The sequence below is a fragment of the Sorghum bicolor genome, chromosome 4 (assembly GCF_000003195.3).
Source record: "Sorghum bicolor cultivar BTx623 chromosome 4, Sorghum_bicolor_NCBIv3, whole genome shotgun sequence".
Lineage (NCBI taxonomy): Eukaryota > Viridiplantae > Streptophyta > Magnoliopsida > Poales > Poaceae > Sorghum > Sorghum bicolor.
In genome coordinates this window covers 60769646-60794327 of record NC_012873.2, presented here as the reverse complement: position 1 = coordinate 60794327, position 24682 = coordinate 60769646, and the positions used below count along the sequence as shown (strand labels likewise).

General features: G+C 43.3%; 3 protein-coding genes across 3 annotated transcripts; all 3 read right to left on the bottom strand.

Moving 5' to 3' along the window:
* LOC8073837 (proline-rich protein 2) lies at positions 1289-3280 on the bottom strand. The gene is made up of 2 exons (XM_002452614.2): positions 2663-3280; positions 1289-2294 (listed from the first exon to the last, which is right to left on the bottom strand). Exons 1-2 carry the CDS (start codon positions 2718-2720, stop codon positions 1573-1575), a joined length of 780 nt encoding a protein of 259 aa, XP_002452659.1. The 5' UTR covers positions 2721-3280; the 3' UTR covers positions 1289-1572.
* LOC8073836 (protease Do-like 7) lies at positions 3441-16073 on the bottom strand. Its single transcript, XM_002452613.2, has 24 exons — positions 15499-16073; positions 15334-15404; positions 15094-15228; positions 13350-13408; positions 12951-12987; positions 12657-12782; positions 12105-12194; positions 11803-11868; positions 11578-11634; positions 11390-11455; positions 10293-10400; positions 10070-10150; positions 9220-9269; positions 8685-8850; positions 8060-8560; positions 6872-7054; positions 6690-6792; positions 6222-6392; positions 6065-6144; positions 5419-5646; positions 4962-5177; positions 4729-4886; positions 4065-4176; positions 3441-3926 (listed from the first exon to the last, which is right to left on the bottom strand). Exons 1-24 carry the CDS (start codon positions 15734-15736, stop codon positions 3750-3752), a joined length of 3279 nt encoding a protein of 1092 aa, XP_002452658.2. The 5' UTR covers positions 15737-16073; the 3' UTR covers positions 3441-3749.
* Positions 20541-23545, bottom strand: LOC8073834 (galactan beta-1,4-galactosyltransferase GALS1). Its single transcript, XM_002452611.2, has 2 exons — positions 21892-23545; positions 20541-21260 (listed from the first exon to the last, which is right to left on the bottom strand). Exons 1-2 carry the CDS (start codon positions 23118-23120, stop codon positions 20915-20917), a joined length of 1575 nt encoding a protein of 524 aa, XP_002452656.1. The 5' UTR covers positions 23121-23545; the 3' UTR covers positions 20541-20914.

The following is a 24682-nucleotide window of genomic DNA, read 5'->3' as shown; positions in this document are numbered from 1 at the left end:
GACCCAGCGTGCCCTGAACGCCATGCCCGCTCGCCTCAGATCCGCGACACCGAGGCCACCGAGCTCCTTTGGCATGCAGACCCTGAGCCAAGCAACTTTGCATCTCCCTCCCGCCACCGAAGCTGTCCCAGCCCAAATGAAGCCACATCTCAGCTTGTCGATTGCCTGGATCGCCCAGGGTGAGAGCACCAGCGCGATGGCAGTATGAACTGGAATAGCAGAAAGCGTTGCCTTGACCAACGCCGTATGCCCACAAAGTTCACTTGGGTGTTGCACTTGCTACACGCGTGTTCAACCAGCCACTCAAATGTTAACCCGACTACCCCGAGCATTTTGCACATGTATCAAGTGCATTATTGTCTTCGTAAACTGTTGAGAGCTACTCTGTTTACAGGGGAGTAGCTTTCAGAGAGATAGATGACGCTTTCAGAGCCATCACCGTAGTACCGTACAGTCTCCTCTGTTCTGCTAAAAGCAGCAATTTTTACTAGGATTATGAAACGAACAAACAATAAAAACTACAAAGCGAGAACCTGTTCACAAATCACAAGCAAGTAATGTTGACGATGATGGATCAGAGCGAGAACTGTATGAGAGCCGCCGCCGCGCCAACTTCTAGAGAACAGCAACCCAAATTTCCATAAACTTTTACATGGAACTCGCAGCACACGCCAAGTCCAGAGAGAGAGAGAGAGAGAGCGGGCAAGAAAGTTCAATGTTATTTCTTCTTGATTTCCCACTGATCTCTCACGCCGGACGACGTGCCCGCCTCGGCCAAGAGATGAAATGACCAATCCAATTATCCAGCGTGCTGATTTTCTCAATAAGACCCGTGCTAACTAAATGATCGATAGTGTGCACGTGTGATACTAGCAATGTGCATTTGCTGTTTTCGAATGTACCACCACAATGTGCCACTTTTTATGACGCCATTCAGAATAAACGGTGAGGGAGGTTTGATTATGGAGTGTATTTTTCTTTCAAAGCATTATTCTCACTTGCAAACATTGCGCAAGCGTGTTGTTACTCTTGGCCGCTAGCTATTTTTTAATACACATAATTTCTTTGATCATAAAAATAAGTCTATATAAGGTACATTTGCCCCAAGTCAAAATTTTCTTCTCTTTGACGACCAGCATTTATAAAAATATATATTGTTTTATTAAATGAAAAGATTTATAATAAAAATAGTTTTAAACCTAGTAATACGAATCTTATGTTCAAACTGTATAAAATCTTATGCCTAAACTAAAAAAGAAAGAAATTGACTTAGATAAACCTACACGACTTTAATATTTTTGTATATTATTCGAGGAAGTAGCGGTTTTGTAAAGGTTATCAAAACGTAAGAGGACAACGACAATCCAAGGCAAAGGAACGTTTACATACATCTCATCATACCGGCCGGGCCGAAAGTTTCCTGCTTTTCTTATCTACAACACCTACAAGAAGAACCAGATCCTTGGGCTCTTGGCTAATGATTCCAGTCACCAATCAACCAAGGACCAAAGAAAGAGACATCAAGTGGTTGCACGAGTGGGACGGTTTATTCCTCGCCCGTCGCTCTCAGTCTCAGACGATCGTGCAGGCGTTGGGATTCTCCTCGCTGAAGATGGTGGTGAGCCTGTTGGCGTCAGTGGCGATGCGGTAGATGCCCTCGCGCACCGGCGTCGGGTAGTAGCTCCGGTACTCCCCGGAGAAGTACTCGTGCCGCCGCGGCGTCGCCTCCCACCTTGGCAGCGGCGACGGCGTGTACCGGAGCAGGTACCCCTGCTGCCCCTGCGTGGCCGCGGGCGCGGGCGCCGCGCCGTGAGGAGGCCCGTGATCCGGCGGTTTCTCGATGTTGCCCGGGCTCTGCTGTGCTTGCTCTTGTTCCTGTTGCTGCTGAGGGGGAGGAGGCGGCTCCGGGCCGAACCGGACGCGGCCGGGCTGCTTCTTCTTGCCTCGTTTCGGGCCCTTTGGCGGCGCGTCGTCTTGCGTTTGCGCGGGTGGATCGGGCTGCTCTGGTTGCTCGGTGGTTTGGGGTTGAGGAGGAGGTTGGGATTCGGGTGGATCCTGCTGGTGCTGCTGCTCGGGCTCGTGTCCGGGCGGCGTTTGGGGTTGCTGGGGCTCTGGTGCGTTCTGCTGCTGCGGTTGCGGTTGCGGCGGCGGCGACGACGGTGGGATCACGTAGATGGAGTTGTTGCTGGCGAAGGTCACCGTGCGCGCCACCGGCCGCATGTAGTGGGTCTCCGTGGGCGGATAGGCCAAGGCGTAATCGAAGTCCAGCCTCCCTTCCCTCCATCGTTGGCGCCCTGCACGTGAGCAAATCGTAATTTGTCACGACTCACAAATTTTGCAATATAATTTACGGTGGTACAAGACTCAATTGTAATTTACTTCTCTTTTCTTGTTTGGAAGACGAACTAGCTCGATTACAGCGAACAAACACTTGATTTGAGTTGATTCGAAATAGCAAGGACTCAAATCATAACGAACTGTTGACAAAGAAAGCAGCACTTTCGAGTGTAAGCACTGAATGCAAGATGGCAGCAGCTTGCACGCAGCCGTGAGCCATGTAACTCTCAATACCCTACACTCTACTACTATCACGAAAACTACCAACTATCAGAAGTAAAGCTGAAGCATATAAACGAAGTGAAGCAAAGAGTTTCGCACGCACCGTTGCATTTTCCGAGCGCTTTAGACACGAACTTGCCCAGGGGAGGATAGCAACCCATGTCGCTGCCTCCCTACCTCGCCGGATGGTGGTGGTGGCGGCGTTGGCGTGTGTGTGCCGATGCGCGTTCCGGGCCGGGATACATGCTCGCTCCTCCAGTTCGCGGCGGCGGAATGGAAATGGCGGACCTTATAGTAGAAGGGGACACCTACTAGCAAAGAAAGAATCCAACAACAATGATCTGGTGGTACCTAAACCCGGACACGCTTCTTTTTTCCTCGGCGGAAGGCATCGGCCGTAGTGGCGCAAGAAATATAAAGGGATGGTCCTCGTTTTCGTGGATATAAGTCTGAGCGAACAAGTGGTGGCCGAATATATTCCAGTGGAAAACGCCGCCTCCAGAGGGAAGGACGGTGACTGCATGGCGCACATTTGGCAAGCGCAGCATAAAAAGGTGCGGCGAGCTTGCAGAGATAGACTTGAGCTGTTAGCCTGTTGTGTTCCTTCTCGTTGTCTAACACAGCAAAGTGCAATTTAGCTTGAGTTGCTTGGTAATGTGAAGTCCAGCAAACTTTTTAGCTAGGATAAGTGAGAGTAATTAACTTACAATAGATGTAGGCGATGAAGCAGAGTCAAAACTGACGAAACTGTCAGTAGGCATTCCAGTAACTATGCAAACAAGCTCATAGCAGTGCGGTATAATGAAGAACGTACTAGATCTGCGGAGCTGTTAACTTGATAGCTAACACACATTCTTAATGCATAGTAGTGAAATAACCGCTGGAAACACTAACGATTTATTTCATTTTCTACCAAAATATAGGAATGGACGATATACAGAAGGCAAATCCTGTGGTCAAATTGTCCAGAGACCACAGCCGATGAATCCATATTACTATCAATGATGTACTTACTATATATCTTTCAAGCCCCCCCCTAAGCTAATGCCCACAACTGACCCTACAAAGTGCAGGGTAGCTTAATCCTGCATAATGCAGAATTTAGCTTACCAAACCAAGGCATGAACCTATAATTTCCTTACCTATATTCTCCTCTGAGCATGAAAATGTCGCAGGAAAACATAAAAATATCACGCCTTAGTTGATTGCAATGCTTTTATTATTCTCCTCCGCCATGTAGCAGTTTCGGGTTCAAAGCTGAGCTCCCATGTCGGCCAGTAGTGAAGGTCCTGTTTTAGAGTAAGTACACGAGGCTTTCCATTCAAATGGACAGTCCTCACCCTAACAAATTCACCATCTTCGAGACCCTAACCAAACAAATAGTTCAGACGTTAATTCAAATCAATATGTAGCAACATAGTAAAGCAATTGCTCAACTAATAAACAAGCAAGGAAAGACTGCAAATAACCAAGGGTGCATTTGCCACTTGATGCATAATACATACCTTCACCACCTGTATAAAGGTTTCCAGATCCGTTGTTGGTTGCCCATTAACTTCGATGATCCACTGGAGAGCATAGAGGCCATATCTATGTACCGGACTTCCATGACACCATCTGCATAAAATCATTGTTGCTTAGTGCTCATTCCCAGACATATCTAAATGAGCTATCGTTCAGAACCAACTAAACAATCGTGTAAATAATAGATTATGTCAACCTAACCACACATGCAGAAACAAACAACATGAAGTATACAAGCAAATAGGAAACGGACAATATTATCCATTATTCTGGTTGCTTTTCAAGCTCTATCGCCTAAATGAGAAAACAGATGACATCCCTCTATTTTCTATCCAAATGATAAATAGACTCGTTTAGCACACTAACATGGCATTCATTCTTAAGCTCTTCTCTCCGTCTTTCATTAAGCTATCTGTTACTTGAGAGAACTACAGCCCCTGCATGCTGGACTCGATGAGCATTGAGCAACCAGTTTTCATCTAATTCTAATGTCAGATACAAGCAGTGGCCAGAATAAACTTGGCAGATCAGCCTCTTTAGTAGATAAACACTTGCAGATTGAAATATTAAGTTGAAGAAATGTTTATCATCACTGATTAAAGATGCTTTTAATATTGCATACACAACTTTGCAAGGGAATCTTACCTAGCAACATAAACACCATGACCTTCTTCTGGTAAAAAGCCAAGTGCACGCACTGCTGAATGAGGATCCTGGATAATGCATCCACACCAATTAACCATTCGGGTTGTACCATTGCCATCTCTTACATCAGTTCCAACAATAAGGTCGATTTCTTTTCCCTGCTCAAATGTTTAAAGAGTTACAATCTATACTGCTGAATTTTCTTTTATTCATTTCTGTCACGTCATCCTAACCTGACGGAATATTGTCATGTTAAGCACTCCATCTGACCCAATGGATTGGTCCAATCCTTGGCAAGCCTTCTCAATGTCAAGGAAGCATGTAATTGGCTCCTTGTTAATAGCAAGAATCATATCTCCCTGCTCTAGAAGATTTTCTGCTTTCGATCCAGCCAAACAACCTTTCACCCGCAGGACTTGTCTACGCACAGGATCCTTCTTCGCAAGGGCCTGAAAGCATAATCACAGTGGAATATCAACAGTTGCTGTGAGCAAAATTTTCTGTATGTGAAGGTAACACAGTGCACAAGGGGCCATAAACCAAATTTGACAACTACTTGAGTAGTTCCAAAAGTTGTGAGCAAAAACTTCTAAAATTTTCATAAGATATTAGGTAGCAGTATAAACATATTTGCAGATCACAAAGAATACAGAATAATTAGAACATAAGAATAAAAACAGATCAGATTACCTGCACCCAGTTATCACTCAATCCATAACTTCTTGCCTTGGATAGCAAAGTTGGATAAAGTTCCACCTCCAAAAGTCTGACAAATGGCATTGGCCTCTTTATTCCGTTGATAAGCCTAAAAGGTCCTTGAGTTCCAGAGATAATCTTCTCAAGTACTTGGCTTATTGCATATATTGGTATGCCTCTAACAAACTGATGGTCCTCTGAGCTGCTGCAACCATATTTCAGCTGGAGAAGAAAAGAGTGGGTCATACACAAGTCAGTTAATAGTACTAAGCAAACAGAGAAGTGAGTAAACGACCAGCTTTTGTTCAAGAAGATGTATCGTTAGGCCTTAGGCTCACACTTGTAATGGCTGTTTATTACTAGTAAAATCTATATAGTAAAAGGTTACTAGTGCAAGTGGCTGGTGCACTACAAATTCAATCTCGTTAGTTAACACGTAAACAGTTTGGATTATTTTACAAGCAGTTCAAAGTTTACTGTCATTACACATTTACTTGATGTTAGAAATATCACGCAGCTAACCTTGCGCGTAAGCCGGCGTTTTGTTCTTTTCTTTATTCTTTTGTGTGTGCGTTCCTGGGAGCATGCCAGCACTATTACTTGAGAAACAGACAAAGCAAAGAACTCAGTGCAAACTAACCTGGGTAGAAAAGCTAGCCCATAATGCTTGAACTCTTCCTTGCTCATCAGTTAATATGCCCGAAAATGTGCTACCAAAATCTATAAAAAAAATCCAATATAGTCAACCTGAAAAATTAGAACATGATACATTGGAGTGAAATTTCCTTAGGAAGTACCAGTATCAAGCTCAATGACCTCCATATTTATTGCACGGTATCGAGGACAATCAGCTGACCCAATATTAACAGCTGTGCAAGGATTAGTTATGATTGATTTCCTTGATGTTGCCTGTAAGCTTCTACTAAGCCCAACTAGATAGACAGAATCTCCTCGTCGCAAAGCAGGTTCTACACAGAAACAAAGTTTCTTTTAAAAAAAAAGTAAAATGGACCACATTGTGGAAAAGACATGCCGACTTGAAATGAATAGTTCAGTGACTATGTACTCTTTTAATGGTATGATATGATCAAGCTCATTAGTACAATAAAATAAGGCATGCTGATTGCAAAATGAAAAGTTCAGTGACTATCTCACTCTCTGCTTAAGGGTATAACGTAAGCTCAATCAAAAGTGGAATGAAGCGAAAACCTGTTCCTCTTCAGATAATATTGGAAATACATGGAGACACTGTAAAAGAAACAAACCTGGTAGAAGCTTAGCAGCCCGGACAACAGATGCTCCAGCTCCTAGTGCAGAAGGATCATAAGCGACAAGAGCAAAGTTGTGAACAGGATGGAGGAAAACAACCTGAAAAGCAAATTATATATATGTCATTGAAATATTGTGTGCTTTAGCTTTTATAATTGAGAACAGAAAAAACTCATACCTCTCCAGGTATTTCAATGGGATATGCAGCAAATGAAAGCATTATATCAGAGATAGATACAGCAACCGTATTCCTATCAACTGCAACCAGACCCAGATGTTCAGAATGATATATTATAACTCCTGTTCCAAAGAAATGTTGAGAGTGAACTCCATCAAGCATGCAAACAGGCGGCACATGCACCTGAAAAGATAAGAGATAAGACAGACGGTTATGGGAAAGAAACATGAAAGTCAAAACTAGTAAATACAGGTCGCTTAGGGTTCAAGGTGGTTCAACAACTAATTAACAGTAGTACAAAATTAATTGCTCCCAGAGCAGATGGACTGGAAATTGGAGTGAAGGAAATAGATAATATAGAAAATAGTCCAATAGTCAACCCAGAGGAAAACTATATTTTTACTCATGGTGAATCTTTTTCATACAGATATGGCTTCCATGAAATAAGATGTCATCCGTTCATTATCAATATATATATTCAGCTCATTTGATTATGAGCTGAATATATTGATAAGCTCTTTTTTTGGCTCCAATGTTGTCCATAGAGCAAAAATAAGCACAGTTCATTATTGAAAATTTCATATTGAAATATGACAATAGCACATTTTTTCATAAACATATAACTATATAAGCTCAAACTTTTCCCTCAATCAAAGTACAAACATGGCCCACCAATGTAAATGCACGGTGCCTATTTTGGGGGTTCATCTTCTTCTGGAAACCTCAGGATGAACTTGTCAGGAAAAAACTAGGTGAGCAAGCTTAAACCTATCGCTACAAATACAACTTAAGGTTAGGGTAGAGTTAAGCCGCAATCAGTAAATCCTATTCATATGCCCATACATCAAAACAGAGTATCAACATACTTCAGATAATCTTGAATAACTCAAACCTCAGCAATTCAGCATACCGTGGATTTAGGTTGCCTGGGCTGAGATTGCTCCCAGGCAAGGCTCCGATTTACACAAACCAAGGCCCTAAATACATGAAGCTTGTTTTGTCGAGGCTAAGTTTGGCTTTGTGCTTTTCATGCACTGTTCAAAACTTAACTCACAGAACAGCTTGTGCGCAGCTTCTAGCCTATATGTGCAGGCGTGTAGCATTACATAATCTAGTACCCTAGACTCCCTAAAAGTATTAAGTGACAGTCCCTGACTATAAAATGCATATTATGTATACATTGCTCACCTCAAACATTACTAGGGCTGGTTCAATTACTTGTTCTGCCAAAGATGCATTACTTGATATTGTTCGAGCAAGTTCAGAGCCTTCTGCATTGGAAGGATGCCTCAAAGAACCACCTTTAACATCCTCTAGATCTCCATAAGATGGTAAAGTTCCCTCAGCAGCTATCTCCTCATCCACACGTCGCCTTTTTTTCTCAACAAGAGAATCTTCGTTAGAGTGAGATCCATCTACAACAATCTCATCATCAGTTTGCATCTTGATGCATCCATCTGCCAGGTTCTCAGAATCATACTGGCACTTGAGATCCATAGGACTAGATTCAGATAAAGATGAAACAGAGTTCGAGTTTGTGTCCACATGATTAGCATGATGAGCTGGAGCTAAAAATGGAGATTCCGGTGACATAGCTGGTTTTCCAGTCCACAAGCCAGTTCCATCATTTCGAGTATATAACTGAGGTGGCGCATACCATTCATGTTGATCAATTGTCACCAGTACAGACTGGTCAAGTAAATAAAAATGATTAGTTTATTTACCATAACTGAACTCAAATTTGTACTAGGAAGTGCAGGAGATAAGGCATTGATTATTGTGATAAATGATAAATCAGCTACTCAAATCTTACTTTGTTCCGGTGACGGTCAGTGTATTTGACATATTCTAGAGGCACTCGTGATCCCCTAGACAATTTTGAAAGAACTGCAATAAGGTCATCTAAATGTGCAATATCCTCTCCTGCAAGCTTTTTAATAATGGCATGACGTGGAACAGATGCCCGAGAGAGCATGTACCTGCATTGCACGGTGTTAAATAAGTCAAAGAAATAACCAGTTTGCTTTGGTACCAATCATATGCATTAGAGAAGATATACGATAACAAACTGAAGGTGAAATTGTGAGTGTGAAAATAATGCTATGATCCAAAGAACAAGAAGAGCATTTAGTGCTGTTAAACCTCAATAGGAAGATTATGATCAGTTGCCGGAAATGGGTGTGGCTGGGGTGGGGCAGGGGCGCTTTTAGTTTAAATGCAATGCAAGGGCAGCAAATAAACATTTGAGAAATACTACAAATGGGAGGTTTGCAAGAACGAAAGCAAACAAGTAGTCATTCTTTCATGAAATGGAACATGTGAGGCTATGTTACAGTTAAATCTCTTACCCTGCTTCAGCAACATATACGAGACCACATTTGAATCGGAAGTTTCTAGCCTGAAACAAGATGTAAGCATGATTAGCAGCATTTTGTAAGTTCAACAAATACTAAAGCTGTAGACATTGATGTGCCAATCTAAGTTCACGCATGAGGAGGTGATGTAAGCATTAACTAATTGTATTTAATTATGTAGCATGAGATAAAGGACCTGTTTAGAATTTTGGATACAGGGCTAATTGCTAGCTAGCTAAAATTATCTCTAGCCCATCCAAACAGGACCATAGTTGTGAGAGCAACTCTAGTAATGCATAGGGATTTATAGATGAAATCGTGGCTCGTGGGTAGAGCACTAGAGTTCACGACTTTCATACTTAAAGTGCAACCTGTTTATAGGGGCAGTTCCAATGCAAGGTGACATCATCAATTCTCAGAGAGATTGTACTCAAGCACCCACATAAGATCGCTCAGACCTCTCATGTAATGCAAGCAAACACCTGTAGGCACTTAAATGGTTGCATTATCTACTAGCTAATGGTACATGTGTTAGTAAAAGTTCAGGACTGATGCTTTATCAAGCCATGATACTAAAAAAGTTAGATCTTATCTATCCTAAATGGCAAGAAATGGTGATTTCCCTCTGGTGGACACCTCCAATTCTCCAAGCATCTAGAGCGATAAGAAACATTGGAAAACGTTTCTGCTTAACTTTTTGGATTAACTTAGATACTGATGATTTCAGACTGTATAAACCAAACTATTTGGAAACAAGGGGAACAATTTCCCCTGTCCACATTACCAAGTTCTTTTAATAAGGGCAGTATATATGAAAGTTCAATTCAATATTACAAAACTTCACCTGCTGATATGACAGTGGATGGATGACAGCACCACTAACTTCCAAGAAATGATTTGGAGTTATAGAGTGCAAATCCTCAACCTGAAAGACCAAGGTGTTAAAGATTAATAAGGGTTCAAAAACGTGACATGTTGTAAAGGCAGTCTATATCAGGCAATAGGAGTGCTACAGATATATTACAATAACAAAAAACAAGATATGATACGTCAAAATTGCGAAATACCTGCAATTTTACTGTTAAAGGAACTCCACCCCTCTCTATCTGCAAATCAATTTCCCTGCCAACACTATCATCAAGTAAAGTCTCCAATCTAAGAAACTGAGTTACAACCTGCAATTAGTTAAAATGGTTAAACAACATCATCCCCGAGTCCAAACTATATGTGTTATGGAAAATCAAATTGGCACGAAAACATATTTTTGTTGCCATTTTAGATTGTGAAAAGTGTCTTTGTTTGTTTGTCATAATGGGATTCCAGTAAGAGACATAGCTACATGCTCCTATTTCACTTATTGTTTGCTACATTTTCCGAGACTAGATTCCTCTATTCATTGGCCAGCATGGGTAGATAACAAAACAAAATACTTAGCAGGTATAGGTTTAGTGAAGGTTTCTACATTTTTAATACCCATGCACAAGTCTCAAACGACAAACAAAAAAGAAGAGAGGCGGTAGTTAACAGGCAATCGGAGATCAAGGATATTCCTGTATGTGTAAAGGAGAACTCACAGCTGATAGTTACAACAGTAAATTGTAAAATCAACGATATCGCGGAGTATCAGAAAATGGTACACTCGACATTGGTAATGATGAAATCAATAGACCGGTTTCAAATGATTAGAGCAGTAATGCTAGGAAATTTAATAATTTAACTCGGTAGAATCTGACCGATCCTAACAAGCATCTTTGGCTCTTTAGAATGTTATATACAGCTTTACATGGTACAGACCCAACACTATGGCCCATGTGCATAAAAAGTGAAAGCAAGGCTTTATAGTTTTATTTAATTTAAAAATAACCTTCCTCAATATAGAGTTCCCAGTAGAATAGAATGATATAGCACTGATTGTGCTAGCATAACACATTGGCAACATTTTAGACATTCTTCACATAAGCAAACATTTTTTTTACCTCAACCGATGGCAGCAATAGCATAGAGTTACACTGAACATAGCCCACTATATTGACTTCAACAGTTCGAACTAGTCACTAAGAAAACTGTGCATGAATTTATGTTATTTTATTAATATAATGTCAAGTACTCAGCAAACAAAAATGGTGGTTTTCAAATATATATATCCATTAAAAGCAGCTCTCACCTCCTCATCGATGCGTACTAGAACATCACCAGGTTCCAAATGTTTATGCGCAGGGCCTTCAGGTACCTGCATGGACACAGCCTTCCAGTTTCAGCAGTAGCAAGTTACAGAATAGCATAATACAACAAGTAGCACGATAAGTGGTATGATTAAAAAAAATTCTTAGAATCATAAGCACCAGAAATTACCACTGAATCAACAACCAGCATTCCAGTCTCGCCTACTGGAGAAACTACACGCACCATCTGTACAGAAAGCAAGTTGTAGTTCTTAAGCCTAGAGCATTGAGGTCGACATTTTAAAATACATCCCCCTCATACCAGGGAGAAACAAGCTTAGAAAGTTGTTATAGAAGATAAACAATCACAAACTACCAAGTCAATTAGTGAGCAACAAATAATGATAGAACATACCTGCTCGGTTTCATTCCGGAGGCCAAGACGCCGAGTTTCTTCAAATCCTTTGTGTTGAAAGGTCGCCTTCCAATGCAATAGAAAAAAAAGGGATGCTATGAAGCCAAATAACAGTAGTAAAAGAAAACTAGCAGTAACAGCAATGAAGAATTGAAGAGAACTTGCAGCATGTCAAAAATAATTTGAAGTACTGCCAGGTTAAATGCATGAATACATTAATAAGCTCTCCACAACAACAATAACAGAAAGCGACACCATATATAAAATCATGGAAATATGGAATCACTGTATAATATACTCACCTGAAGTGTACCACGTGGAATATAAACAGATTCTGGCTTGGTACCAAATGCATCCCAGCTATCACGTATCAAATTCAGTGCTCTGACAACCTGGAAATAGTTTATACATATTTTTAAATAAATAACAGCACCACAAAAAAAAATAGTGAATCTTAAAAGGTCGTGTGTCCATCTTTATGATCTTATATTTTAGTACGTGTGAACTCCTACACGTTCTTCCCACTCTAAACTTCCTTGAAGAACACACCCAATGTTAAGTGAAAAAAATGCATTGCTAATGAAAACTCTGCACATTTGCTAATGAGTTAGTCTAGTCTGGTGATTAGTATGGTTGCTTCTGTAAAGCCTTGTAAAAATAGAACCGGCTGACTCTTTCCTTAGTATCAATGTGTCATGTCATTTCAAATCAAAAATTAAAGTTAGACTCAAATGTTATGCACTGCAAGCCTTACGATTTTTAAATCAACAATCTTGGAATTCTAATATAAGCTATAGCATTACATGGGAATGTATTAATGCTCATTTATAAATAAAATAAAAAAACAAACTTACACGTTCTAATGGAAGGAAGAAGGCAGAGGCACTGGAAGATTTGCTTCCAGCATTCAGGGCAACAGCCCTTCCTTGGCAATCAACAACAGGTGAACCACTTGAGCCACCTTTAGTACCAGATGCAGCCTAAAGAAACAAATAATCTCATTAATGTACAAGGCACTAGCAACATGAAAATAAAAACAACTTGCTATTCCATTAAGTCAACAGATGATCAAACTCATTATCAGCATATCAATATGAATATGAACTAGATAATGATACATGTAACATCAAGTAGCTAAAGAAAGTTACCTGCATATAGAATGTATTGAAATCATTATATCCATCCCTGGAAGAAATTAAAACAAAAAGGAAATATCAACAGCAATATAGACACTGTAATATGTCATTAAGCTTCAAACAGCTAGCCTACAGCATCCCATTTGATAATTCAAAATTAATTGTAAAATAACAGGAGTAAGATTATATATTTGAATTCTTTCTCAATACATCTCTTCACTTCATTGAGAAAATAGAGATGAACTACAACTAGAGTCTAATTTGTATAAACAATCACAACTACAAATAGGAGAGTTAATTTTTTGTCTATGTTGTTTCCTTTTCGTATGTACGGTGTGTAAATGGATGTCCTGATTAAATAACTAGTTATCAGAAGGAGCAGGCCATGTAAAGATAGAAAAGAAGGTGTACTTCTTGTAGTATGGTGCTTCTCTATCAAGTCGAGCAAGTGTTCCTGCCAAAATTGAAACCTGCATCAAGTAAACACAAATAAGAAAACATTGCAATACACAACACAATTTATCAGATAAATTTCAGCGGTTAGATCTTCATCTGCATCCTTGTAAAGAATGAACCATATCCAGGCCTTAAAACATGCATCCAAGCAAAACTTTATAGTGCTATCAGACGCGCACATCCAACCAGCATGTTACATTAAAAACATGTCAGAATTCTAATCTAAAACAATTTGTTCCAAGGTCATGACAAATATTTAATTTGCAAAGTTGTTGGTGCAGGCTGATTTTATTTTTGCAGGCCAAGTTGTCAAATAAGCGTCTTCTGAGCCAACCAATGTTTTTTTCCAACCCGGACGAACCGAGTTTCATTACTTAACGAAAGGGGCCAACCTATGTTAACAATTAAAACATACTCCGTGGTTGAAAGGCCTTGTCTTAGCATTAAAAAAATGGAAAGCAATTGCGTATTCACAACTCTACATGTCATTCATCTAACTGATTTCTAAACATGTCAATCTGCACATGCATTGCCCTTTTTGCTCACATGCCAAACTCAGAACCATGTAATCACAGATGGCTAAATCCAGCATGGAAAAACAGTAGCATGAGGTATATCTTTTTTCCTGATAAGAGAGTTCACAGAAATTTCTTACTGAATGTTCCTCTTTAGCAAAAAAATTCCTTTAGTGGTGTTACATGCAATAATACTTTTGTCAGAAAATATTACAAGAATAACTTTTAATCGCAGTGGAAATTTAGGGAAACCATTTAATCATCATCTGCCATGTCATTGTTTGCAAAGCACTAGTAAGATAAATTTAAGTACATATACCAATGCCCTAATGCTTTGATTGAAACGTCGACACATAGCAATAGGGGTGTAACTGGATCAAATACATACAGATATAGCTCATCCCATATTCATCATATTCTATCCATAGTTTACCCGAGTAAGGCGTGGATAGTACTTACTGGACAATTTCTTCTTCATCACCCATATCATTTTTTTTCTCAGATTTAAAGGCAGAGCAGATAGTGACACCAAGGTTTCAATTGGTCAGACAGATGGAAATTATTCTCTCTATTTACACTAGCAGACACAGCACAATATATTAAACAATAAGGGTGCAATTAGAGTGAACGCAATGAAAGTGATGGCCAAGATGCGAAAACTAAGAGTGTGTTATGCGATAACATGCCTATTTATTGTCTGTCTCAAGTGAAATCATAATAGAGTACCCCAACTTCTAATATTTGATACTTCGGATGGATACCTCTCAAATCTCATCTCATATGGTATCCCATACTATTTTCTTGGAATTGGAGTGAGACACGGATGGTGTCTGAAAATCGGTGCCGCGACTCGCAATCCATATTTGCCCTATCAGTCTTCGGTTATCAGAAAATCTCCTACCATTTGCACCCCTATGTCAATTAAGATTTAGCTAAATAGGTTTTTGATGGAGTGTACGATTGGTGGAACCTTAGTTCCGTAAGTTCTGGACATTGCAAAAGCAGAAGATTTGTTTCACAGTGCTGAAAAAAGGAAAAACTAAGGCACTAAGGTTAGATGGAGAACAATTCAAAAAGCACACAACTGCTGTGGTGTGTGGTCTGTAGTGTCTAACAAGGACATTTGATGCAGTATACTTTGCAGGGGTACATAACAGCAGAGATTAAGATAGAATTCAGGGAACCTTTTCCCCGCTGTCATTTCCGACAACCCGGATTTCTAGCCCGACTGATGCTGCTTCAGGTGCCAGCGGAATCTCATCATACTTGAGAAACTTAATGGCACCTGGATCATAGCGAAAAAAACCAAAATCATGTACCTGTTTCGAGAGAAGAGAGGTGAAATTTCAGTTAACATTATGGCATTTGCACTGGGAGAGGAAAATAAAACAATAAAGAATGGAATCAGTGGAATATACACTCACAGGATCTCTGTACAGGGGGTACACAGGGATCTCTTCCCTGTTCACGAACATGGCCTCCGCGACCACAGGCCCTGTCATCGCGAGCATCGCGGCAACAACAACGTCACAAATCATTCACAAGTCGCATAAGCGAGAATCGGCGATGATTGCTGGAGGCGTTCCTACCTGGCTTAACGACATGGCGGTTAGTGAGGATGATGCCGCGGGACTTGTCAACGACGAACCCGGTGGCGTAGCTGGCGCCGGCGACCTCGGTGTCAAAGGCGCGCGGCGCGGTTGTGCGGAGGACGACGACGGATGGCACAACGCGAGAGAGCGCGCGGCGCCAGTCCTCCGCCGTGACCGACGACTCGATCTCCATCGCCAGCTCCCCGCCGGCCTCCTCCTTCGCGGGGCTCTCCATCGCCAGCCGCGATCTAATTTCCCGTTCCGGCGGCCTCGGTTCGGGCAAGCTCTCCGGCGGTCGCTAGGGTTTTGGGCACGGGCTAGACTCCGATTTGGAGGAGGATTTTTATCATGAATCACGCGGGCGATGTGAATCTGTTATAGGCAGAGAAGATGTGGGGCGGGCTGGTGGTGAGCGTGAGATCAGCGGGAGTTGGGAGTGGAGCTGGTGGTGAATGCGCTGCGAACTTTGGAGCCTTGGCTGGCTGGCTGGCTGGTTGGCATGCGATGGTAGCGCCGTAGCGGCGGCCGCTGCACGAGATTTCGGAAGGGGAAGACCGGGACCAAAGTCGCACGCCTCAGGTGGACGACTGGGCGTGCCGAGAAGATATTTTCCCCGGGAGTCGCGGGGTTAGGCCCGATTCAATTAAGCAGGCCGTGGGCTGGTTCAGTTAAGCAGGCCTTGAGGATGTAACAGGCATATTGGGCTGAAATTACTCTTGCTCAACCAATTAGAAAAAGGAAATTCATTTGACCTGTTGCTAAAAAAAAACATTTGACCTTTCTAAATTCATCATAGTCGGAGTCCCTGAAAAGTGGTTCTTTAGCTTCCTCTATCTATTTTAAAACCGGGCAGAGCATCTCTAAGAGACTAGCCAAATCATTTTCTAAAGATATACTCCCTCCATCCCAAATTGTAAGTCGTTTGACTTTTTTTACCCAAAGTTTGACCACTCGTCTTATTCAAAAAATTTGTGCAAATATAGTTAAATTTAAGTCATTCTTGAAGAACTTTTATTAATAAACCAATACACAACAAAAAAGTGATATTTTGTACAAAACTTTGAATAAGACGAGTGGTCAAACTTGATATTAAAAAAGTCAAACGACTTACAATTTGGGATGGATTGAGTATTTAGCTATTGTTGAAAAAAAACGTCTCCAATAGACTTTGTAAATGACTCTTCAAATTTAGTAGCTCTTCATCCCACCTTATTTGCTCTCTACTTTTGGATAGCCTACCTCACTAGCCATCCTTTTGCAGAGTCTATTGGAGTACTCTAATATCTTTTTGTCAATCCTTTTGCAGAGTCTATTGGAGTACTCTAATATCTTTTTGTCAAATCTATTTTAGAGAGTAGCTAAAACAGTAAATTTGGCTAGTCTTTTTGGCTAATCTCTTGGAGATACTTTGCTTCAAGAAGTTGTGGCATTCCAAACACAAATCTATTTGAGTGATCGTTCACCAGATTCCTGTTTAGCCAACGATGTTACAATGATGCCTCCTTCCAGCCGCCGGACACGCGCGCGCATACAGGCGAAGATTAAGCTGCTGCTGACGTCAATTTAAAAGAGCAAAACATTTATTAAATTACAATAACTTCCAAACGATGTGTCTATTTTTAAATTTCGTCCGCATGAACACATTTGTCACTTGCTTATGGACTTTTCTTAATTGAGGTTTTCTTACAACAATAACCCACCCTAAATGTGACATATCAATATTTGTATTTTGTTCAATTAGATTTACAACAAGTTTAATGACATATCAACAACATTATTACCTCATATCTTTTTCTATAAAGTCTTTTCAAGGATCTACTGCAACTGGTTGATCTCAAGGCTGGATAAGAACCAATCAAAAGCAAGTAACATCACCTCATGAATCATCACGAGAAGAAAACCCTTGACCCATGACTAGGATTAGCCAGTTCTAAAGAAAAAATCGGAAGCCCGTTGTGGAAAGGGTTTTGACCGGTTAGTCACATTGCCCCATTAGGAGTGTGTTACACTAGAAAGTTCCTCAAATTTTCTCAAAAAAAAAAAAGTTCCTCAAATCTTGCTTGTTTTAGAGCGAGCTAGGCGGTAGTTTCAGAAGAGAGAAGAGGGTTTAACACTTAGCAGTTAACTGATGAATGTGAGTTTTTTTTTTTTTTTGAGTGTACTAGCTGATGAATGTGAGTTGCACGACCGCCGCCGACAAGGGAGACGGACAAGAGCAGCGCGACCGCCGCCGACATGCCCACCGCGCGAGGCAAATGTAACGTGCGAGCACATGGAGCCATCACGCGTTATCATTTGGATTGCCTTCCTGTTCCTGCTGGCTGCTCCCCTTCCAGTTTCATGGCATCTATCCTCACGTCACGCGCGACCAGTTGGATGCGTATAGCCCATCTCGGCATGCACGACTGACAACAGGAACACGATAATGAGTTGCAATCACGGGCGACGCAAGGTTCTCCGCGGCTCCGCCATACTGCCAGACCCGATGTCCCAGAGGCCACAGAACACAGAAGCACATGCCAATGCCCAATGATGACAAGCAGTCATGCACTTTCGGCTATACTCTCAAAAAGCGTCCCCCTGTCTATACTCTCAAAGCTCACGGATCAGAGGAAAAAATGATGCTTCTTCCTGAACTTGGAACCCCGTACGGTAGAGCTCTGGTTCATCCGTGCAATAATGTAGCAAAGATTTATTTTTATCTCTTCCCTTAAAATCATCTCTTAGGACGCCATTTGTTCTCCAGCCGCTCCAGATGCCGCTTGACTAAGCCACCAACCAAGGCCGTGTTTACTTCCTAAATTTTTTGCAAAATTGCTACAGTATCTCTTTCGTTTGTATGTGACAAATATTGTCCAATCATAACTAGGCTGAAAAGATTCATCTCGTAAATTTCGACCAAATTGTACAATTAGTTTTTATTTTCGTCTATATTTAATACTTCATGCATGTATCTAAAGATTCGATGTGATGGAGAATCTTGAAAAATTTTGGGTTTTGAGTGAAATTAATCAAGGCCCAAATAACATCCCATGAAACAGCTTCATCATACCTGAAGTTCCACAAAAACTCGTGACTAGAGCTAGAACGCAGTGGAGGAGAGGAAAATCGACCTTCACCCATCTCTTCCTGGCTCGCGCGGATCTCGCGCCAACGGCACATTGGGGGAGCCAAGGAGGAACTGCAATGACCAGGGCCGTCTCTATAATTTCAAGGGCTCTTGTGCAAGTAAAAGGGTAAATGCCCATCAAATTTTTTTTTGATATGTCAAATATATAAAATATATAGTACGACTAAAAAGAATTAATTTAGACCATATGTTTTAATTTATAAAAGATAATTATAGTACAACAAATAAATAAGTAGAATAGAATTAGAAATTTAGAACCCTATCACTGAATGCTAATAACAAAATTGGAGAAGTCTCAATCAGCTATGTCCTTCCTCTTCTAGCTTCAGTGTCTAGTAGTGACATTGTGTGCGGACGTGTAGTGTTAGCGTGTCATGGAGCCACATCGTTGCATTGGACGACGATTGGGCAATAGGACAAGAAGACGATAAAGAGGAACATCGATCTACTCAACTAATCGATCAAAATATGAAGCAACACCAGCAATAGGTGGATGTGGATGACATATTGATTAATGAATTTTTTTAGATTAATTGATAGATTTCTATAGTGTATGTATAAGCCTTCAAAAAATTAGACAAATATATATATACTAAGTATTATATATACTACATATATACTTATGGGTCCCTTAGCGCCGTGGGCCCCCGACCATCGCACCGGCTGCCCACCCCCTAGAGACGGCCCTAGCAGTGACCCCCACCTTCTCACACACGCTACTGATGCCGACGCTCGCATTCCATCGTGCCACTGATGGGTGAGGGCCGGTGCTAAGACTATTTCCAATAGAGCCAATCCAACACATGAAACCTATTTCATCATTTGGGGCACGCACAGTGAAGAATCGAACGACGCAAAACTGACGAACTCCAACAGCGAAGGCAAAAACAGAGGCCCTAGCATCGGCCTGCCCCTCCCCACCGAGATCCGCCGCAAGCTCCCCATGAAGCGTCGGCCTACCCCCTCCCTACCGAGCTCCGCCGCGAGCTTCCCGCCGAGCGTCGGCCTGCCCCCTCAAGCACCGGTCTGCACCCTCCCCGTCAAGCTCCAATCGTCGACCTCCCCCCCGAGCGTCGGCCTGCCCCCTCCCCGTCGAGCTCCGCCGCCGAGCACCGAGCTCCACATCGGCCCGCTCCTCCCCGCCAAGCACCGAGCTCCACGCCGGCACGTTCCTCCCTGCCGAGCATTGAACCACCTATGGGTCACAATATTTTTCTCTCATAATAAATCAGGGAATAGTACTTCCAGCCATGTCGAAGATTATGGCAACAACACGTGTGAGGTTTTTGGGGAGGTAAGACCTTATTGAGATCCAAAAAGTTTTTTAGATTTTGACACTAGCACTTTTGTTTTTATTTGATAAATATTCGTTTTTATTTAACAAATATTGTCCAATTATAGAGTAAGTAGACTTAAAAGATTCATCTCGCGATTTACAGATAAACTATACAATTAATTTTTGTTTGTCCATATTTAATGCTCCATGTATATATCGTAAGATTCGATATGATAAAAAATCTTGAAAAGTTTTTAGTTTTTGGAGTGAACTAAACAAGACCTAAATAGCAAGAGAGATACAAGGATGTCAGAAAGATCCAGGAGACGAGAAAATGGATAAAGGCTTTGTTTACTTCCACCTAAAAATCCTAAAAATCCAAAATTTTTTAAGATTCTCCTTCACCTCGAATCTTTAGACGCATACATAGAGTAATAAATATAGACGAAAATAAAAACTAATTACACAGTTTGATCGAATTGACAAAACGAATCTTTTAAACCTAGTTAGTTCATTAGATAATAATTACCACAAACAAACGAAACAAAAGTACTATAGTGTCCGAAATTTTTTCTTCGGAAACTAAACAAGGCCAAAATGGTTGGTCCAATGACGGTGCGGTCATTTACGAAGTGAGCCAAATAAAAAAAACTAGTTTACCAAATGGTTCCTCCGCCAGTGAAGCTAAAGCCAAATAAAAAAGAAAGCTGGAAAAGCCAGCTTCATGAGTCTACACAGATCTATAAACACATGGATAGGGTATTCATGAGAAAAAGGTAAAGAAGAGAGATTGCATCAACAGGTAGCAGTGACCGAGGTCATGCCAATAAAGACCAAAACTTTACACCATTTCCATTTGGACCACCCGTAACAGGTCCATCGCCAGCCAGAGGCAATGGCTGGCCTATCAGTAGAACTGTAGAAGAGTGAGCTTCCAATCCCACATGAGCCAAGCACCCAAAGAATGTCAAATCTATCTGTACTAGCCTTCAGTTGCCAAGCTGCTACTATGTCTGAACTGATCCAAGGGTTACCTTCTCAAACCGTTTGATCTCGTCAGCCAATCGCTTCATGTTATCGTCGTACACGTAGGGAACCCCTTCGAACATAGTCTTGCTGCCGTTCGCTGGCATTGGCACGAACTCACGGCAAGGCTCTCCCATGACGTTGATGGAGTTGTGGTAGTGGTAGTATCTGATCAGGCTCTCCGTCTTGTGGGTCGTCCTCCCATAGAGGTTCTGCGACATGTGTACACCAGCAGAGTATGCATTCCGGGCCTGGATGGCGTACTTGCGATCCCGACGAACTTTGGTGATCGAGTTTCGGAAGACGAGTTTCTCAAATCCCCATTCTCTGCATATCAACAGCACACATATAAGATGATTTAGCAAACACAGCAAAGTGGCATGTAAATCTCGGTGGAAGTGGCACTGAAGACTCATGCCAGACATTTTTTCAGTTTCTATTCCTATGGAGATTATTCACAATTTTTCATTTCTAGTTACGATGTCGTTTTCATTTGTGCACCATTTCCCAGCTTGGAAAAAATGATATTTTTCCTGGGCAAGTTGCTGTGTTTCTTCTCAAACTGTGAATTGAAAGTTCAACTTTTAGTCCAGAAGTGAAAATTTGCACCTAACCCGTTCACATCCGGACTTTGACAACAGAATTTAGCCAAGGGAATCTAACCAAGCTCATGCCATGTGAGGGGTGCAAGGTCACAACCAACAAGAGTACCAAATTAGTCAACAAATTGCATAAACAAATAGCCACCGACTTCCTTTCTTAACCAATCTAAGAATGTCTGTTGAATTAATCAAATCGGGATACCAACAGAAATCATAGTTGCGTTACTCCTGAACATGATGATGATACCTACATCAAGCGCAATCTAGGACGACCATAGCAACTGGGCCATTTTTCAATGCAAAAATGTAACTACCTCTGCATCAATCAAAAACATACGAGGAACGGGAAGACAAACCTTGAGTAATTCCTGCTTGGATCCTGCAGGCAGAGCTTGCTGGACATGGGATTCTGCTCAATGGTGAACTGAGAGTAGCCCGAGAGCTGGCCGAGCACTTCATCGAGCTTCTGCCCACTGGGCAGGTAAAGGTACTCGTCGACGTCGAAGAAGAAGGTCCAATTGGCGGCGTGCCTGTAGCGGTGCAGGCAATCGTTCACCACCAAGAACTGGTTGTAGTAGTATCCGTCGTACTCCGCCTGCGCCCGGATGTCCTGCACGGTGACCCGGCCGGCCCTGACCCACGGATCCAGCACCGCCTTCACCTCCGGGCTGATGCCGCCGGCGTCGTGGAGCACGAAGTGCGACCTGGCCCCCAAGAAGTGCGCGTGGTACGCCACCCACTCGCGCATCCGGCTGGCGCTGAGGTTGCCGTACAGCGACGAGCCGCAGTAGAGGTAGTCGTACTGGAACGGCGGGCTGAAGAGGGACTCGTCGTAGGAGCCCGGCGCCTCCTCCAGCGCGACGAAGCGCTCGTACCGGCGGGAGGCGGTGGAGTAGTAAGCGTGGACGAGCAGCTTGCCCCCGGCGTTCCCGGCGTTGGGATTGGAGGGGAACGTGCAGTTGACGACGACGACGGTGTAGACGCGGCCGTAGCCCCAGTCCGGGAGCATCTTGTACGCCTTGGTCCTGACGGGACGCGGCGAAGGCTCGCCGGCGGTGGGGTTGGGCAGCCACTCGCACTTGAAGTAGGGGGTGCCGAACACGTGGGTGGGCTTGGACGCCAGCCCCACGATGGCGAACGTCCGCGGCCCGCCCCGGTACGCGCCCATCTGCACGAACAGCGCCGCCGCGCTGCCGTACGGCCGGAGCACGCGCTTGTTCGGATCTTCCGGCCGCGCCAGCCTCGCCGCCTCTGCCAACCGGACCGGGGCAGCATTTGAGGCGGCGGCAGTATCTGAAGCCGCCGCCTTCGCCGCCGCAGGTTGGTTCGTGTTCGCGGCAGTGCCGCTGGTGGCGTCAGGAGATGCGAGGTCCGTGGCAGCGGTTGTGGTGAGGAGGGTGCAAGGGGACGACGAGGCGGTGGTGCGCGCCGCGGTGAGCAAGGAGCCGTAGGGCTGGAGCTGCCAGAACGCCACGAACAGCGTGAGGAAGGCGAGCGAGGCCACGAAGGACTTGATGTCGACGCACGGGACAGCAAACGGCGCTCCACCGCCGCCGCCCGCGTCTTTCCTCGTGTTATACTTCATGGCCCCGTCCCCAGATTCTCGTCGCCTACACCTCCTCCTCTACCCGCCGGGCAAGCGAGTAACGCGAATGCCCCCGGAAGCCGGATGAGCTGCGGCGAAGCACGGCCGGAGCTGGGCGCCGCGCACTTGCCTTGTCTCCTCTCCTCTGCTCTTCACTACCCCCACTCGCCCTATCTTTCTTGGGAACCGGCCAAAACACGAGCCCGGATCGACGGCGATAAAAGGAGAGAAAGTATGGGGGGATGCGAAGAATGTGGGAGGCGATGGTGGAGGGAGGAAGGTGATGCGGGAACGGGAATCGGTCGGTCGGCGGGTCGGAGTGGGATGCTTCTGGAGACGCGCGGCGAGTGGTGGTGATGCCTGATGCCTGGCTGGGCTGGGCTGGGGGCCGCGCCGCGAAGCAGCAACAGTCAAGGCTGGTTGCCTTCCAAGTTATGGCAGCCAGCTCTCTCTCGCCGCCGGGGGTGGAAAGGGAAGCCGTAATGGTCGCTGGCTGGTGGGCTGCACTGGCAATTACCGCCGCTTCGTGCGGTTACGTCGTACGCAGCGTGATGCGACGCGTCCCCACCAAACCAACCGCGTCGCCGTGCCCGTGCTGGACAGGGGGGCCGCTGGCGGATTTGGCGGCGCGCGGTGAAAACCCGAAGAGCAACAGCCGGACAGATTCGCCTGCGCTGTGCTTCGGCCTTTCGGGCTCACACCACACGGCTGGTTACGACGCAGTCTGCCCTCACAAGGCTCAAGGCCCTGTTCAGTTTTTTTTTTCAATCAAAATTCTCCCATCACATCAAATTTAAACACATATATAAAGAATTAAATATAAATAGAAAATTAACTAATTATGTAGTTTATCAATATTTGCAAACATTAAATATAAATAAAAAATTAACTAATAATTTTATCTGTATTTGTAAGATAAATTTTTTTAAATCTAATTAGTTTATGATTACATAATAATTATCAAATATAAACGAAAATTAAACTTAAAATTTTTCAGCAACTAAATATGGCCTAAGTATTGGTGCTCGGTAGTTTTGGTCTTTTGGAAACTGAAGGATGTGGATGGAGATCGTGGATGCGGTGGCTTGACGTAACGGTGCCGCCGCCGCCCGCCGAAGGGCTGTGCGTCTCGGACAGCTCTCCACGAATCAAACGGGCAGCCTCGACGTGTCACCACTCACCAACCGCGCAGATGCTTCGGCTCGCGCGCATATACACAAACATACAACTCCCTCTTCCTGTCACCTTTCGAATTCGAAATGAACTCGACGTGTCAGGCGACGCTAGCTCACGTTACACGTATGGCAAATCTCTTTTCCGCCTAGAAGAAGATCCGTCGGTGCATCGACTCTAGTCGTCTTCCTCGCGGCCTCTTCGCCTGGTACGCTTCCACCTGCACCATGCACGAGCAAAGGTCATCTCCAATTCTCCATTAATTACACCGTGTTCTCAGAAAACAAAAGGCTCCATTAACGCCACGCTTTGACACACGAGGATCCCTCAATCAATCATATAGGAGTACGTACTTTCTACTTTTCGTCTTTTCAGTACACTCCCTAGCG

What these genes read in the sequence shown, in the direction of transcription:
- LOC8073834 (XM_002452611.2), bottom strand. Translation starts at nt 23,120, where the DNA reads ATGAAGTATAACACGAGGAAAGACGCGGGCGGCGGCGGTGGAGCGCCG. An exon ending in CCAAGCAGGAATTACTCAAG is followed by an intron (nt 21,261 to 21,891) that starts GTTTGTCTTCCC and finishes GTTGATATGCAG; the next exon opens with AGAATGGGGATTTGAGAAAC.
- LOC8073836 (XM_002452613.2), bottom strand. Translation starts at nt 15,736, where the DNA reads ATGGAGAGCCCCGCGAAGGAGGAGGCCGGCGGGGAGCTGGCGATGGAG. An exon ending in GAAGCACCATACTACAAGAA is followed by an intron (nt 12,988 to 13,349) that starts GTACACCTTCTT and finishes AATTTCTTCCAG; the next exon opens with GGATGGATATAATGATTTCA. An exon ending in TCTTCCTTCCATTAGAACGT is followed by an intron (nt 12,195 to 12,656) that starts GTAAGTTTGTTT and finishes AACTATTTCCAG; the next exon opens with GTTGTCAGAGCACTGAATTT.
- LOC8073837 (XM_002452614.2), bottom strand. Translation starts at nt 2,720, where the DNA reads ATGGGTTGCTATCCTCCCCTGGGCAAGTTCGTGTCTAAAGCGCTCGGA. An exon ending in AGCGCTCGGAAAATGCAACG is followed by an intron (nt 2,295 to 2,662) that starts GTGCGTGCGAAA and finishes GCTCACGTGCAG; the next exon opens with GGCGCCAACGATGGAGGGAA.